The 18,209-nt window shown below is 43.1% G+C and overlaps 1 protein-coding gene across 2 annotated transcripts in view; it reads left to right on the plus strand.

Annotated features, from left to right (window-relative positions):
- The window catches only part of c2cd2l (c2cd2 like), a 120,504-nt gene that overhangs the window by 95,383 nt on the left and 6,912 nt on the right, over positions 1–18,209 (plus strand). For both annotated transcript variants that reach the window (XM_078532799.1, XM_078532803.1), the window contains exons 9-11: positions 846–973; positions 7,680–7,851; positions 11,128–11,220. In XM_078532799.1, coding sequence (XP_078388925.1) covers positions 846–973; positions 7,680–7,851; positions 11,128–11,220 — 393 coding nt within the window. The remainder of the gene's footprint in view (positions 1–845; positions 974–7,679; positions 7,852–11,127; positions 11,221–18,209) is intronic.

An 18,209-nucleotide genomic window follows, 5' to 3' on the forward strand; every position in this document is an offset into this window, starting at 1 on the left:
AGTGGGCAGATAGAACTTCAGTTTAACGTTGCATCTGAAAGACGATACCTCCAACAGTGCAGCACTCCCTTGATACTGCAGTGCAGTGTCAGCCTTGATTTTGTGTTGAAGTCTCTGGAGTGGGACTTGAACCCACAACCTTCTGACTCAGAGTTGAGAATTTAATGATCATGTGGATTATGAGGCACTGAACATGGATAAGATTGGGGCATTATTCTGCTCTTACTCATGCTCACCGTTACTCCCCCATGTTTCTTCAATCACATCGAGGGATACTTGTAACTCTGAGACTTGCATCTCAATCCCAAATTTCCTGGTCATCCAGGTGAGTTTTGCATGATCCCATTTCCATCTAATCTAATGTGCAACAGTCCAGACAGACCAAACTGAATTCCCAATCCATTCCATTATTGAAATGTGGGCAATGCCAAATTTCCTTTTGTGCACACCGAACAACTAATCTACAGTGTTGAGTCTTTAACACCATTTCCCACTGTTTGACAGAACTGGAGTGTGGGTTCTTAATGGGTGGGCTCATGCCTTCTCTCTGGTTTCAGGGGTGGGTGAGAAAATCACCAGGAATATCACTGTCACTAAAAAGTGACAAAGAGCTGGTTGGCACAATGCTTTCATGGATTGATGGACTGTGCCAAGTGGTGAGGAGACATGAATTTGCAACATGTCAATGTGACAATCTTGGTTGGGTTATCAGAGGGAGGTGAAGCGGCAAAACAGTCGGGCTGTGTGAAGAACCAGAGGCCTGTCCTGCACAGCTTCCAGTGATGGGTGAGTGGCAGTAGTCGAATATAAGTAGGATTCACATAGCCCTGTTCATTCTTTTGCAGGCATACTGTTAGGGCAGAGTGTGATCCCGCTGGATTTACCTCGGAGATCCCCTTCTGGATATCATAACTTAGCATTAGCGGCCACTCCAGGGACATCAAACACTGCTACTGGATCAGTTTCACTGGAGGTAAACTAACTATCCTGCGTATAACTTTTTAAATTTATTTTTATTTTCCCCATTTCTGGATCCTTTTATTCTCCTTTGTTGCAGCAGTCTCTCCTTTAACCAGGCGATGCTGGATTTCTCTGGAAGATCCAGTCGCGCTCTCCAATTGAAAAATTCAAAACTCTCTTCTCCGTTCATTTCTGATGCGAATTTGCAAATAGCTGATGCAACATATAAACTTCTCCAGACCACAAAGATCTTTCATTTAACAGGCGCATCTGCCTCTTAGCAATGACAAGGAAAGTAAGTTCACACTGAATATGATGGCTGAAGGCAAGGCTTACAGAACGTAACAAGTGAATGACACAATCTACTAATCACACCCAGATTCTGGGTTCAATCCATGGTGTATGCAGAGCTCAGCTGTAATGCTCTGTACAGTTGAATTGCTTGCCAACACTCACCGTCTAGGCTCATTCATAAAGAATAGGGTACCATACAATGGGGTACGGTAGCATAGTGCTTAATTTATAAGACCAATAATCCAAAGGCCTGGAGACATGGGTTCAAATCTCACCATGGCTTGTATCACTAATAGTGGTGATGAAATTACTGGATTATTGTAAAAATCCACATGGTTCCCTTTGCCCTTTTGGAAAAGAATACTTGCCATCCTTACTTGGTCTGGCTGAGGCTAAATTAGTATCATATACAAGGTTCAAAATTGCCTCCTTGCTCTTGTACACTATGCCCCTATTAATAGTCTAGGATAACGTCTGCTTTATTAACCATTCTCTCAACCTGGCCTACTATCTTTATGCACATATGCTCCTGCACCCCCTTAAGAGTTGTATCCTTTATTTTATATTGTCTCTCCAGTTCTTCGTATTGAACTTCACCTACCACTTGTCCACCCATTCCATCAACTTGTCTATGTCCTTTTGAAGTTCTACACTACTCTCCTCACAATTCGCAATGCTTGCAACTTTCATATTACCCACAAATTTTGAAATTGCACCTAGTACACTAAGGTCTAGGTCATTAACATATATCAGGAAGAACAAGGGTCCCAACACTGACCCCTGGGGAACTCCACTACTAACCTTCCTCCAATCCGAAAAGCATCGGTAATCACTGCTCTCTGTTTCCTGTCTGTCGTGATTGAAGGTATAACCTTTCCAACTGCCTATTAGAGGTCACGTGATCGTTCTTGAAGAATGGGGTAATCCCGGGGTTATGGGGAGGGGGGGTTGGTGTTGAACATGGTTCAAGCATGTAGCTTCTAAAAAAGCTCTCTGTTATAAAGTTATCTGTTTCAAGTGGAAACCTGTCTGGTACATCAAGTCCTTACATTTGGCGACAAGGGTAAAATATCTCAACGCTGCACCTCACCTTGTGAATGTGAGTACATCAGTTGTTAGGAAAAAGAGAAAGGTATACTCACCGGTCATGCCACTCTTCGGCAGAATCAACCCTTATGACGTGTCTATGGAAGACTGGAGCCAGTATGTACAGCGACTTGGTTTTTATTTTCTGGTGAACGAAATAACCGCGGAGGAGAAGCAGAAAGCAATCCTTTTGAGTGTATGTGGTAGCAAGACATACAATCTCATCCACAGTCTGACAGCCCCGAACGCGCCCAATTCTAAATCTTTTAACCAATTGGTAGACCTCGTGAAGGTGCGTTTTCAGCCGAAGCCATCGGTAATAATGCAGAGGTTTAAGTTTAACTCCAGAGTAAGGGCCCCGGGAGAGTCCACCGCAACCTATATAGCGAAGTTGAAGCAATTGACTGAGCACTGCGATGTTGGAGACACGCTCAATGACATGTTGTGGGACCGGTTAGTTTGTGGCGTTCATGACGATGCCATTCAGCGCCGCTTACTCACAGAAGTTATCGATTTGAAGCATGCCGTGGAAATAGCGCTAGGCATGGAAAGTCTGAGAGGGACTCGCAGGCTTTACAGAGTGTGCAACATGGTGCTATTTTTCAGGTGGAGTGGGAGGAACCTACCGCCAGGCGTGGTGCAAAAACCAGAGACACAGCAGCGAAGCGAGAGGCAGTCTCTCCTGCTCGATAATCGAAAAGGCCTAATGGAAGCATTTCAGCAGCAGCTCCGAAGTTAATCTGTTATAGATGTGGGGGTAACCATGTACCGGACACCTGCAGATTCAAGGAGGCAGAATGCCATTACTGCCACAAGAAATAAATCAATGCAGGGTGAAATCGAGACAGCCCTTGAGATAGCAGACCAAAATGATTGAAGTGAATAATGTAACAGAACCTGAAGCTGCCGATACCGATATCTATTCCCTGTACAATGTCACAGCAGTAAAAACTGAACCAATAAAGCAAATGGGAAGCCACTAGTCATGGAGTTGGATACAGGAGCCTCAACCTCGGTGGTGGGAGAACACACATTTAAATACCAAAATGAAGGTGCCCAGTCACTGAATCTGGAGCGAACCACAGTTCAGTTGAAAACATACACTGGAGAATCAATACAGGTAAATGGCTTCGCCACAGTACCTGTGTCCTATAGGCAACAGACAGCCCAGCTTCAGTGATCATAGTGACCTAGTCTTCTGGGCTGAGACTGGTTACAAAAAATTAAACTCAACTGGTCTGAAATATTTCAAGTGAGAACAGGAGGAATTCCTGAGCTGCTAAGGATATACGACAGTGTATTTCATGATGAATTGGGAAAGTTAGAAGGCTTGCAAGCAAAACTATATGTAGATCTAGGGGCGACACCCCGTTTCTTTAAGGCCAGACCTGTGCCTTGTGCCCTAAAGGAGAAGGTTGCAGAATTGAGCCACTTAGAGAAGCTAAGCATCATCCAACCAGTCCAATTTTCAGAATGGGCAGTGCCCATAGTCCCTATGATGAAACCTGACCAAACTATTTGTATTTGTGGGACTGCAAATTGACCATGAACAAGGCAACTAAACGAAATAAATATCCTATCCAGAGGATAGACAACTTGTATGCAAAGCTAGCTGGAGGCAAATCCTATACCAAACTGGACATGAGCCATGCATATCAACAGCTCGAGCTGGATAGCATGTTCAGACGGTATGTAACCATCAACACACACAAGGGCCTGTATCAGTATACGCGCCTACCCTTTGGCATATCCTCTGCGTGTGCAATCTTCCAAAGGACCATGGAGTCTTTTGCAAGAACTCCCCCAAGTAGTAGTATAACTAGATGATGTTCTGATCACAGGGTCAACGGAAGCCGAACATTTGGCCAACCGAGAAGAGGTTTTAAGAAGGTTCTTGGAAGCCGGTGTACGATTAAAGGAAGAGAAATGTACATTCCAAGCACCAGAAGTCACTTACCTGGCTCACCGGGTGGATGCCATGGGGTTACATCCAGTAGAGGAGAAAGTTAGGGCAATCAAAGAGGCGCCCTCTCTGTCCAGTGTAACTGAACCCAAGTCTTTTTTGGGCACGATGAATTATTATAGCCACTTCATGCCAAACTTGTCAACAGTGTTATCACCATTAAACTTGTTATTAAAAAAGAATCATCGTTGGTCATGGAAATCCCGACATGAAGAAGCCTTTGCGAAAGTTAAGAAGTTATTACATTCACCATGTCTACTGGTATGTTATGACCCATCAAAAGAATTAGTATTAACCTGTGATGCATCTCCTTATGGTGCAGGAGCTGTGTTATCACACAGGATGGAAGCTGGTTCTTAAAGGCCAATTGGCTATATCTCCAGAACCCTCTCTGCAGCTGAGAAGGGTTATTCACAACTAGAAAAGGAAGGTTTTTCAGTAATATTTGGAGTGAAGAAATTCTATCAGTATCTGGATGGATATTTCACCATAGTGTTGGACCATAAACCGCTAATGGGTTTATTCAGTGAGGATAAAGTCATTCCGCCAATAGCCTCAGCAAGAATTCAATGTTGGGCTTTGGTATTATCTGCTTATGAGTATACCTTTATGCACTGTCCGGGTGTGCACATTGCAAATGTGGATGCACTCAGTCGTTCTCCATTACCAGATAGCATTGTATATGCTCCAGTGCCATAAGATGTTGTGCTTGTGCCGAATATTTTGGACTCTTCGCCTGTGTGTGCAAAGCAAATAAGGAATTGGACGAACAGAGGTCCAATTTTGTCGAAAGTCTGAAACCTTGTATTGCAAGGGTGGCCGAATTCACCAGTGTCTCGTGAGATAAGACCATTCCATGCCCGCAGAAAAGAGTTAAGTTGTCAAGATGGAACCTTGATGTGGGGACCAAGAGTCGTCATCCCTTCGCAAGGAAGAGAACCACTCTTGACAGAGCTTCACAGTGCGCATCCAGGCATATCGAAGATGAAAATGCTTGCGCAAAGCTATGTCAGGTGGCTAGGCATAGACAGTGACATTGAAAGCATGGTCAAGCACTGTCTCCAGTGTTAGTAACAACAGAGGTTGTCTGTTTCAGCTCCACTGCATCCGTGGGAGTGACCTGGTCGACCCTGGATTAGAATACATATTGATTATGTAGGTCCATGCTCGTTCATTGGGAACGCACGAACAGTGGGCCTGGAAACAGACGGGAAATGGGCCTCCGGCCGCGATCGGCCCCCGACTGTGATTTCACGCTGGTTGGGCCAATTAACGGCCAGCCAGCATGAAACTCGTGCTGAAATGCTCAGCGGTGTCGGGGTGGGGGCAGGAAGAGGGCAGGCGCCGAGGGAGCGGGTGGGCACTTTCTAGTGAGCTCCCTGAAGGCAGACAGCTGCCCCAGGGAGCTGCAGACCTCCACAGAATGAAGGAAATGACAGAAATGCTGCAAAACATGTCCACGCAGCACAATCAAGCACCCGACAGCATATCTCATAAACAGACAGCCCCCAGATACCCCTCCTTATTTTGTTTCCCCACAGAGACTTCATCCCGCCCTGGATCAAGGTTTGAGCAAAAATGTGAATGCGGCTGGGAGAACGTTCCGTCCGCAAACTGTAAATGTGGACGGGCCACGAAAAATCGCTGTTGATTGCATCGTCAATGGGCTTAATCGTCGGTGGGGTGTGCTTCCAACTGCTGCGCGTAGCTGCTGAGTGAAATATCACACGTGTGCGCAATGACATCAGGGGACGCTCGCCCGACGTCATCTCGCATTATTTCACGTCTGTTCGGGTCAGGCACGCGCCCGCCCGCGGACACAAAATTCGGACCCATATTTTTATTGATTGTAGATGCGCGTTCTAGGTGGAAGGACGCGTATGAAGTTAGATCATCGACATCGAGGGCAACTGTTGAAAAGCTGCATCAGTGTTTTAGTATACAGGGCCTACCGGAAGTCACTGTTTCGGATAACAGTACAGTCTTTACTAGTACCGAATTTCAGAGATTCATGAGTTTAAATGGAATCAAACATGCTAAACAGCACCATATCATCCCTCATCAAATTGGTTAGCTGAAAGAACAGTGCAAACTTTCAAATCTGGAATGAAGAGGTTATCTGAAGGTACTCTAGAAACTCAACTTTCCCACTTTCTTCTCAATTATCGTATGATGCCTCAACACCGTCTGAATTATTGATGAAACGCCGCCTACGTACAAGGTTAAGTCTGGTGTTTCCAAACTTACAGGGGAAGGTAGAGAAGAATCAGAGTAATCAAAAATTGAATCACAATATTCGTAGCAAAGCTTGAAGATTTACTGTAGGAGATACAGTTTTCGTGCAGAATTTTGGAAGTAGACCTTGTTGGGTTCCCGGTATAATTGTCCAAGAAACTGGTCCCTTGTCATTCCAAGTGGAAGAACAAATTGTCCAAAAACAGATGGGTCATCTTAGGAGTAGAGAGACTTTCCAACAACCAGGTATTCCGCCTATAGTTAACACCAAACTATTAATCCCTGAGGTGACAGATCGACCTAGAATAGACATACCTGATGTCTCTGTCGAGTTGCCTAACCCTGAACTGCCACTTTCTAATAATTTACCTGCTGCTGCAGTTCCTGATCACGTCGAGCCAGTGAAAGAACCTCACATGGTAGAGCTACACCACTCCAACCAAATAAGAAAACCACCTCAGAGACTTAATCTTTCATCACCTGACCTGTATATGTGTATATGTTGTGGATTAAAACGTTCTTTGTAAATAGGAAATGTAAAAAACTAAAGGGGGAGGAAATGTAGTGATTGAAGGTATAACCTTTCCTGCTGCCTATTAGGGGTTACGTGATTGTTCTTGATGAATGAGCCCTAAGCGCAGGTAATCCGGGGGCTGTGGTTTTCTAGTCGTGGACCTGGTTCAAGCATGTAACTTCTAAAAAAGCTCTCTGTATTAAAGCTATTTGTTTCAAGTAGAAACTTGTCTGGTACATCAGGTCATTACGCTGTCACTCAGCCAGTTTTGTATCCCTGTTGCTACTGTCTCTTTTATTCCACGAACTATAGCTTTCCTCACAAGTCTGTTATGTGGCACTATATCAAATGTCTTTTGGAAGTCCATGTACACCATATCGGCCACATTACCCTCATCAACTCTCTCTGTTACCTCTTTGAAAAACCCCAGCAAGTTAGTTAAACACAATTTTCCCTTAGCAAATCTGTGCTGGCTTTCGTTAATTAACCCACATTTGTCCATGTGACTGTTAACTTTGTCCCAAATTATTGTTTCTAGAAGTTTCCCCACCACCAAAGTTCAACTTCGAAGGGAGGAAAATTGGAGATAGAGTCATGTAGTGATAAAACAATGTTTTTTTTTTCCAGTTGAGTTATATAGAACCTACAGATCTTAAGACAGCCCAGTCACTAGTCCCTGTGCGAACAACTGTGACCCCTACAAAAAAGATTGAAATGGATCGAACCATAATGCCTGATGGAACAATAGTGACAACTGTAACAACCATCCAATCCCGGCCCAAGATGGATGGAAAGATGGGTAAGATTCCGATTTCTATTTGTGCACATCTTGGTGAAGTGATGCCAACTCCTCCAGTTATGAATTGGAAAGTTTAGTTCTGGGGTTTAGTTCTGTCCAGCCATGCACACAAGAAATAGGAACAGGAGTAGACCTTATGGCCCTGCAAACCTACTCTGCCATTCAGCGTGATCATGGTTAATCTTGGTCTTTAACTCCACTTTCCTTCCTGCTCACTATATCCCATGATTACCTGAGAGACCAAAAATCTGTCTATCCCAGCCTTAAATGTAATCAACGATGGAGCATCCACAACCCTCTGGAAGAGAATTCCAAAGATTTACAACCCTTTGAGTGAAATAATCCATCCTCATCTCAGTCCTAAATGATCAGCCCCTTATCCTGTGACTGTGCCCCTGGGTTTTAGGTTCCACGGGGAACAATCTCTCAGCGCCTACCTATCCAGCCCCTTCAGAACCTTGAATGAGAGCACCTCTCATTCTTCTAAACTTCAGAGAACATAGGCCCAATTCACTCAAATTCTCATACTTGAGAAGCAAATTGAAAAAAAAAGTCTGTTTTTCAAACTCTGGATTGAAGACTGCGCTGTCCGTGAAGCGGTCCGATCTCGCAAGCGCCCATCTGTCTTTGTTTTGAAATGCTCAGTCAGGTCGGATTCATGCAGCTTGACCATAATTCCCAAACATGAGAGAGAATGATAAACAGATTTACCTCATTGTTCTATCGTGATAGAGCGAATATGCCTGTGTTTCCATGGTGACTGGTGTGTTTGTTTTGGCCAATTGCAAAGCAGTGACAAAGGGGTGGGATTAAAGTATTGTTCATGAGGCCTGCGAATATATAACTGCAGTCACATGGAATTAGAGACGGTGTTTGTGAGGCTGACAGGAAGAGAAGCAGTGGCGTGAATCCAGCTTGTTGATGAGTAGCTTTGTCCTTGCAAACACATTGCACAAATGTATCTATTGTCATGGCAGATTCAGGTAGGGTTCTGGTTCCACATAAAATAAGCATGACAAATTTTTTGTGTAGGTAGTTTAGATAAGAACAGAAGACATAGTAGGAACAGCCAAAGGCCATTAAATCTAACACATTTGTCCATTTTTATTCAAACAACCCCAGTACCAATCTTCTTACCATTTCCCTCAGTCTCTTCCCCACAAGCTCACCTCTGTCAATAGTGTTCACTGATAATTTGCTGAACATGTTGATTGCACTTTGGGTGAAAGGTACATTCCACTGACCGACTTCTTTTTTCTCCAACATTTGTTTTACCTCCTGTCTCCTGTCATTTGAGGCCCTGTGACGAAGCAACTTGCATTTACATGGTGCCTTTAATAAAGCAAAAATGCTTCACAGGAGAATCAGATAAAAATTAACATTGAGCCTAGGAAGGAGACATTAGAACAGGTGAGACAAACCTTGATTAAACTGGTAGGTTTTAAGGAGCATCTTAAAGGAAGAGAGAGCGAGAGAGGTAGCACATTGAACTCACCTAGAACACTTTGTCAACCTTTTCGACATCTTAAAGAAAACTCCAGCACGTCAAAAAGTCTCCATTTTCACAAGTCCAACTTCTTTAACTTTTCCTAAAATGTCATTATTCCAGAACTTGATCACTATGCCTTGTTGGGTCAGAATTAGAGGCTATATGATTCTTTCAGTATCTCTAGACTGAGCAGGGTGGTGGGTTGAGGGGGGACATCACCTCGGGGTTCCTGCACATTATTGCAATTTGCAACTCCTGTAGCTGTTGGGAAGGACAAGGTCAGAACTGGCTGAGAGGCATCCTCAGGGTGAGTCACCTGCCAACACTTGCTGTAAAAGCTCACTCAGGAGGAATGGTCACTTGGGTGAAACACTGGACAACTGAGCACATGTATTTGTGTCTGGATTGACTCTTTTGTTCCATACGTCCTAGAAGTAGTGTACTATAACACCCTTGGTGTGTTGGATAGAGTCTTTCTATGGTTCTGTAGGAAAGCACTTTCTCCAGGCCTCCAATGTCTGCTCACCTTCTCTGTGTTCTTTAGCCACATATCCAGCCATTGGGTTTATAGACCACCCCCCTCTCCGGCTTCAACCCCCATGCTTCAGTGTACTAGGCAGTTTGTTAATACTGTAGAATATTTGATGGGGGAAATGTTCAGTTTTGACCTTGATGCCTAGTTCTGATCCCCAAATATCAAAAAGGATTTAGAGGCACTGGAGAAGGTGCAAAAAAGATCTACAACAATAATACCAGAACTGAGAGGCTCTACCCATCCGAAAAGATTGAACAGGCTGGGGCTCTTTTTTCCTGGCAAAACCTGACAAGAGTTCTTTGGAGAGGGCTTGATTGGCTAAGCATAGAGAAGATGTTTCCACTTGTGAGGGAGATCGAAACCAGAAGTCATAAATTTAAGATATTAATGAATAATTCCAATAGGTCTGGAAGTCACTGCTTGAAAGGGGTGGTGTAGTATAATGGAATATGACAGACTAAGTCTCATAAAGGGTTAACTGTAATAGTCTGTAATGCATAGAAGGAAGTGACATGTACTCATGATCTGCGAGTGTCTAGGAAAAAGTAACCTGGAAAGAAGTTAGTGTAAGGGGGTTGGTTCTCATAACTGTAAATATGTTACAATAAAGTTAGACTGTTTGCAGCTAACTGTCTTCAGGAGTTATTGAAACTATTCCAACCAAACAACTCAATAATATAGGTGGTAGAGGCAGAAACCCTTATAACCTTTATTGGATATACACTTGAAGTGCCTTAACTCACAAGGCTACGGAACAAGAGTTGGAAAGTGGGATTAGGCTGAATGGCTACTTGCCGTCCAGCACAGACATGAGGGACTGAATGGCTGCCTCCCATGCTGTAAATTTCTATAATTCTAGGGAATTCAACAGAAACTGTTTTATCCAAAGATTGGTTAAAATAGGGACCCTGCTACCACAAGGAATAGTTTAGGTGATCAACATAGATTGATTTAAGGGAAAGCCAGATATGTAAATGAAAGGAAAAGAAGGTTATGTTGATCAGATGAAATAAGTGGAGGCTCATGTGGAGGATAAACACCGGCATGGACCAAGTAGGTCTAATGGTCTGTTTCTGTGCTGTATTTTCAATGTAACTCTCTGTAAAGCAGTTTATCTATCCTTCCAACTGGGTATCATCAACATTCACCGTACCCATGGCAGCCACCACTTGAGCTCAAACGCAGCTGAGCTCAAACACATCCAGAGCCTCTTGAATACAGTAACATAACCAATTCTGTCTGCCACCCACAGATTCTCCTACGCGGTCACCCTCGAAGGTGGAAGTAACAGAGAAGAAGTCCATCAAGATGGATGACAGCCCTGTAAATCTGTCTCACAATAACGGTAAATTCACACGTTCTTTTGGAGTGTGTTCTGCTTGTTTGATTTTGAGGATAATGGTGTTGGGAGGCATACTGGGACTTTTGCCACTTTAGGGAGTCTTGGGGTCATTTTATCTGTTTTCAATACTGATGCTGGATCCCTCCCCATTGTAGTCATGAACTTCAGTGGCAAGGAAAAGTGGGCAGTGGTGTATAGTAGGTGACCAATCCAATATTGTTTAGGACAGAATTGCCAGATGTTAAAATGACCCACTATGTGTTTCAGCAAGGCTCTTTTGTTTTGAAGATCTCTAGCTCCATTGAACTTTCCAAGCCAAAAGGGCAGAACTGCTCTGTGCCCTCTGGCAATGCCACCTTAGACGCAGCCATGTATTGTCATTGCTCAGTGAGTCTATCTAGTGAAATAACTGAGACAGAGAGACCAGGAAGGTTCCAGGTTTGATGGCTAGACTGCACTGGGTCTGATGATCTTGGCCATGGTGGTTCTAAAGGCCACTACCATTGGTACCAGTGCCTCTGGGTCAGAAGAGGGTGAAGTCATCCAGGATTTCCACTCCTGATTGCTATCCAATAACACCCAGTGAGGATATAGGTTTGTGTCTATCAGATGAGGACGGGCTGAGGCGCCCACACAGTCAAACAGCCAGCTAGCAATCAGTGTCTAATCTCATACATAAATAAGGCGAAGTAATGGAAGTCCCCAGTGTCCATGGAATTATGTACCAATGAGAGATCAACACCTAATGTAGAGGAACAAAGCTGAAAAAATTGTCAGAGGAATTAAATATATAATTTTAAATTGGTAAGATGACCAATAGTGTCTCTATTGGTTTTGACATAGTCACACCTGCAATGTGATCTCCCGGAGTAGCATTAATCACCAATAGGGGTCAAAGAAAAGTTTTCCAGATTTTCTTTAGACCATAAGAAGTAGGCCATTCAGCCCATTGAGTCTGCTCTGCCATTCAATGAGATCAAAGCTGATCTGATAATCCTCAATTCCACTTTCCTGCCTTTTCTCTGTAACCCTTGATTCCCTAACTGATTAAAAACCTGTCTATCTCAGCCTTGAATATACTTAACAACCCAGCCTCTACAACCCTCCATGGTAAAGAATTCCACAGATTGACTACCCTCTGAGAGAAGAAATTCCTCCTCACCTCTGTCTTAAATGGGCAACCCCTTACTCTGAGATTATGCCCTCTGGTCCTAAACTCTCCCACAAGGGGAAACAACCTCTCAGCATCTACCCTGTCAAGCCCCTTAAGAATCTTATATGTTTCAATAAGGATTCATCTCATTCTTCTAAACTCCAATGATTACAGGCCCAACCTACTCAACCTCTCCTCATAAGAAAATCCCTCCATACCCAGGATCAACCTAGTGAACCTTCTCTGGACTGCCTCCAATGCCAATATATCTTTCCTTAGATAAGGGGACCAAAACTATTCACAGTATTCTAGGTTTGATCTAACTAGTGCCTTGTATAGTTTTAGCAAGACTTCTCTATTTTTACACTCCATTCCCTTTGAAATAAAGGCCAACATTCCATTTGCCTTCCCTATTACCTGCTGAATTTGTACACTAGCTTTTTGTGATTCATGCACGAGGACCCCCAAACCCCTCTGTGCTCCAGCTTTCTGCAGTATTTCTCTATCTAAATAATATTCAAATCATTTATTCTTCCTGCGAAAGTGCATAACCTCACATTTTCCCACATTATATTCTATCTGCCAAGATTTTGCCCACTCACTGAACCTGTCTATATCCCTCTGTCGACTCTTTGTGTCATTCACCTATTTTTGTGTCTTCCGCAAACTTGGCGATAGTACATTCACTTCCCTCATCCGAGTCATTAATATATATTGTAAATAACTGTGGCCCCAGCACTGATCCCTGTGGCACTCCACTAATTATAGGTTGCCATCCTGAAAATGCTCCCCTTATCCCAACTCTGTGTTCTATTAGTTAGCCAGTCCTCTATCTGTGCTAATATACTACCCCCAACACCATGGCCTCTTATCTTATTAAGTAGCCTTACGTGCAGTACTTTATTGAACGCCTTTTGGAAATCCAAATATGTTATATCTACTGGTTCCCCTTTGTCTATCCTGCTTGTTACCTCCTCAAAACATTCTAGTAAATTTATCAGACATGATTTCCCCTTCATGAAGCCATGCTGACTCTGCTTGATTATATTATGTAATTCTAAATGCTCTGCTATTACATCCTTTATAATACTCTAACATTTTCCCAATGACGGATGATAAGCTAACTGGCCTATAGTTACCTGTTTTTTGTCTCCCTCCTTTTTTGAATAAGGGTGTTACACTGACCGTTCTCCAATCCTCTGGGACTTTTCCAGAATCTAAGGATTCTTGGAAGATTACCACTATCTCTGTAGCTATTTCCTTTAATATCCTAGGATGCAACCCATCAGGTCCAGGGGATTTATCAACCTTTAGCCCCATTAGTTTCCCTAGTACTCTTTCTCTAGTGATAGTTATTGTATTTATTTCCTCCCCCCTGTTTTGCACCTTGATTATTTAGTATTTTTGGAATGCTATTAGTGTCTTCTACCATGAAGACTGATGCAAAGTATTTATTTAACTTCTCTGCCATTTCCTGGTTCCCCATTATTATTTCCCCAGCCTCATTCTCTAAGGGGCCTATGTTCTCTTCCTTTTTATATATTTAAAGAAGTTCTTAATGTCTGTTTTTACATTACTTGCTAGTTTACCCTCAAAGTTTATTTTCTCTCTCTTTATTATTTTTGGTCATCTTTTGTTGGTTTTTAAAACTTGCCCAATCCTCTGGCTTACTACTAACCTTTGCCACATTGTATGTTTTTTCCTTCAATTTGATACTATCCTTAACTTCCTTGGTTAACCATGGTTGGTTTATCCCCTTCCTAGAATCCTCCTTCCTCACTGGGATACACCTTTGTTGTGAGTCATGAACTATTTTCTTAAACGTCTGCCATTGTTCATCAACCATTTTTTCTGCTAAACTCCATTCCCAGTTCACTCCAGCCAACTCTGTCCTCATTCCTTTGTAATTACCCTTATTTAAGTTTAGCACTGTTGTTTCCGACCCAAGTTTCTCACTCTCAAACTGAATGCTAAATTCTACCATGTTATGGTCACTGTTTTCTAGGGGATCTTTTACTCTGAGATCATTTATTAAACCTGCCTCATTATACATTACCCAGATCCAAAATAACCTGATCCCTGGTTGGATCTACAACATATTGTTCTAGGAAGCTGTCCTGAATACACTCTATGAACTGTTGCTTGTGGCTACCTCTGTCAATTTGATTTTCCCAATCTACAAGAAGATTAAAGTCACCCATGATTAATGATTAATGTACTGCCTTTTTTACATGCCCTCATTATCTCCAGATTTATTCTCTGTCCTACAGTATAGCTACTGTTAGCGGGCCTATGGACTACTCCCACCAGTGTCTTCTTCCCCTTGTTATTTCTTACCTCCACCATATGGATTCTACATTTTCCGATCCAAGATAATTTCTCACCATCGTACTTATTCCATCTGTAACTAGCAAAGCTACCCCACCACCCTATCCTTCCATCCTATCCCTTTGAAAAGTCACATACCGCTGAATATTTAGTTCCCAGCTTTGATCTCCTGGTAACCATGTCTCTGTAATGGCTATAAGATCATATCCAAAAACCTCTATTTGTGCCATTAATTCATTTATTTTGTTCTGAATACTATATGCATCTAATTAAAGAGCCATTAATTTTACCTATTTACCATTTTTTCCCCCTTTGACCCCATTTGCTGTTTTTTTTTTATGTTTGTACACTCTGCCCCTTCCTGTCACACTCTGGGTATCATTACCTAAATAGCTGCCTTGCAATGCTGCCATATCCTTTTACTTTGTAAGCCTATGTATCCCCTCTCCAGAACCCTCTCCCCATCTATTTGGTTTAAAGCCCTCTCTTAAAGCCCTAGTTATTTGATTCGCTTGGACACTGGTCCCAGCACAGTTCAAGTGAAGCCCGTCCCACTGGAACAGCTCTCTTCTACCCCAGGACTGGTGCCACTGCCCCATGAACTGAAACCCATTCCTCCCACACCAACCTTGGAATCACACATTTAACTCCTTGACTTTATTTACCCTATGCCAGTTTGCCCGTGGCTCAGGTAGTAATCCCGAGATTAATACCTTGGAGGTTCTGCTTTTTAATTTAGCTCCTAAATATTCAAGTTCTTTCAGCAGAACCTCCTTTCTAGTCCTATCAATGTCGTTGGTACAAACATGGACGACGACAACTGGATCCCTCCCCTCCCACTCCAAGATCCTCTCCAGCCCTGAGGAGATGTCCTTAACCCTGGCACTGGGCAAGCAACACACCCTTCGGGACTCATGCTCAGAGCTGCAGAGAACAGTATCTATCCCCCTAATTATACTGTCCCCTACCGCTACTACATTCCTATTTCCTTCCCCCACTTGATTGACTCCCTTTACCACAGTTCTGTGGTTAATTCACTCATCCTCCCTGCAGTCCCTGCTCTCTTCCACACAGCTTGCAAGAACCTCGGTAACTGTTGGATACTTGCAGGGGCCGAGGCTCCTCGGATGCTACCCCCGATTCCCCATTACCTGTCTCACCTGCAGTCACACCCTCCTGTCCCTGATCACAGACCAAATTTGAATTACCAAATCTGAGGGGTGTGACTGCCTCCCAGAACAAAGTGTCCAGGTAGCTTTCCCCCTCCCTGATGTGGCGCAATGCCTGTGGCTCGGACTCCAGCTCTTCAACTCTGATCTGAAGTTCCTTGAGCTGCAAACACTCACTACAGATGTGTTTGCTCTGGATCACCTTGGTGTCCAGGAGAACCCACATGCTGCAGCAGCAACACATCACCTGTCCTGCCATCACTATCATATTTAATTTAATTTAAGTTAATGACTCTAGTACCCCTGCTCTTTACACTCGAAGAACCCCCCACTCTTTGCACTTTATTGTAATTAATTTTTTTACACCAATATCGATCTTATAAGTTATTTTTAAGAGAGAAAAAAAAGACAAGACCTAAACATAACCTAAAGACCTTACTTTGACTTTAAAGACTAGAAATACTCACCAAACCTACTCACCAATCAGCTGCTTTCCCTGCTCTCGCGTCACGTTGTGGTTCGTGACGTCTCTCCGCCGCTGGTCTCACTGCGGGTAGGCCTCTCGATCCACGCCTTTTATCCTCTCCCACTCCCTTCTCGCTCTAAATATACTATTTTGAGCCTTTGGTATAGAACAAACCTTAATCACTTACTGGATACTCACCAATTAACCAGCTTCTTCTCCTGGAGCAGAGCAAGAATCAATTCCTGGAGGCTGAAAAAGTTTAGGCAAAAGCAACCAAACCGCTTTCCCTTCCTCCATTTAGCTTCCTGAAGTGCTCAACTCCAGCACTTTAATCCGAATTAGCTTGGGTTTTCAATCTTTTTGCTTCTTGCAAGAGATTGCGCGGTGTTACGGTCCAAGCTGATGTTACTACTGGACAAGCCTGATCCCAGGGTTCACCTTTTAACCCACAATTAGAAAGAAATATAAACTGAACTTAAACCTAAAGATATACCTTATTCCTTACATCCACAGATACAAATATAACTTACTTAAACTATCTCTATTTCCTAACACCTTCGCGCTTGAAAGAGAGAAAGCTTCACAACAGTGAAGGTTTCTTTACAATGGCCTTACATCCGCCACAAGCTAACTTAACATCATAAACCTCTAACGGTAGTTTATTACAGACTATACGAATACATTTTCCATCTTATTTCCCAATTACATGTTTTATCATGCAATTACAATATTTAAGCTAAACAAGGTTAATCAATGCAATAAGAGAATGTGTATTACAAGTCACAGCTGTATGGAACGGGCTACATTGGATCAGATGGTCTTATCCTGTCTGGGATTTTTTCATATTTGTTTGTTTGGATTGAACATTAAATTATTGCAATGGGACATGGGTCGGTGTGTGTATGAAGTGTTAACAATTGTCTCTGTAGAATATGTTAATTGTGGGTCTGCCTCCCATGCTCGCTCTCTTCCTCTCTTCCATGCACTCACTCTCTGCCATTCTCTCTCTCTTTCCCTGTTTAGTTTGTTTTCTCTTATGCCACTGCATTTCCCTCTCTGCTTCTCTCTCTCCCTCTCTGCTCCTCTACCTCCCTCTGCTTCTCTCTTTCTCCCTCTCTGCTTCTCTCTCTCTCCCTCTCTGCTTCTCTCTTTCTCCCTCTCTGCTTCTCTCTCTCTCCCTCTCTGATTCTCTCTCTCTTTCATATGAACATATGAATTAGGAGCAGGAGTAGGCCATTTGACCCTTGAGCCTGCTCTGCCATTTGATAAGATCATGGCTGATCCGATTGTGGCCTCACATTTGCTTTTCTGTCTACTACCTATACACTTTGACTCCCTTGTCAATCAAAAATCTATCTAACTCAGCCTTAAAAGTATTCAATGACCCAGCCTCCACTGCTCTCTGGGGAAGAGAACTTGTGAGAGAGAAAAATTCTCCTTCTCCTTCTCCGTCTTAAATGGGAGACCCCTTATTTTTATTTTTAAACCGTGTCCTCTTGTTCTAGTCTCTCCCATAAGGGCTAACATCCTCTCAGCATCCACCCTGTCAAGTCCCCTCAGGATCTTATGTTTCAATAAGGTCATCTCTCATTCTCTGAACTCCCAATGGATAGAGGCCCAGCCTGTGCAACCTTTCCTAATAAGATGAGCCCTTCACCCCAGGAATCAATTGAGTGAACCTTCTTTGAACTACTATTAATGCAATTATATCCTTTCTTTAATAAGACGACCAAAACTGTACACAGTACCCCAGATGTGGTCTCACCAATGCCCTGTATACCAACTGTTGCAAAACTTGCCTACTTTTATATTCCATTCCCCTTACAATAAATTGCAACATTCCATTTGCCCTCCACTTGCTGGACTTGCATACTAA

This window comes from Cetorhinus maximus, chromosome 2, assembly GCF_964194155.1.
Source record: "Cetorhinus maximus chromosome 2, sCetMax3.hap1.1, whole genome shotgun sequence".
Lineage (NCBI taxonomy): Eukaryota > Metazoa > Chordata > Chondrichthyes > Lamniformes > Cetorhinidae > Cetorhinus > Cetorhinus maximus.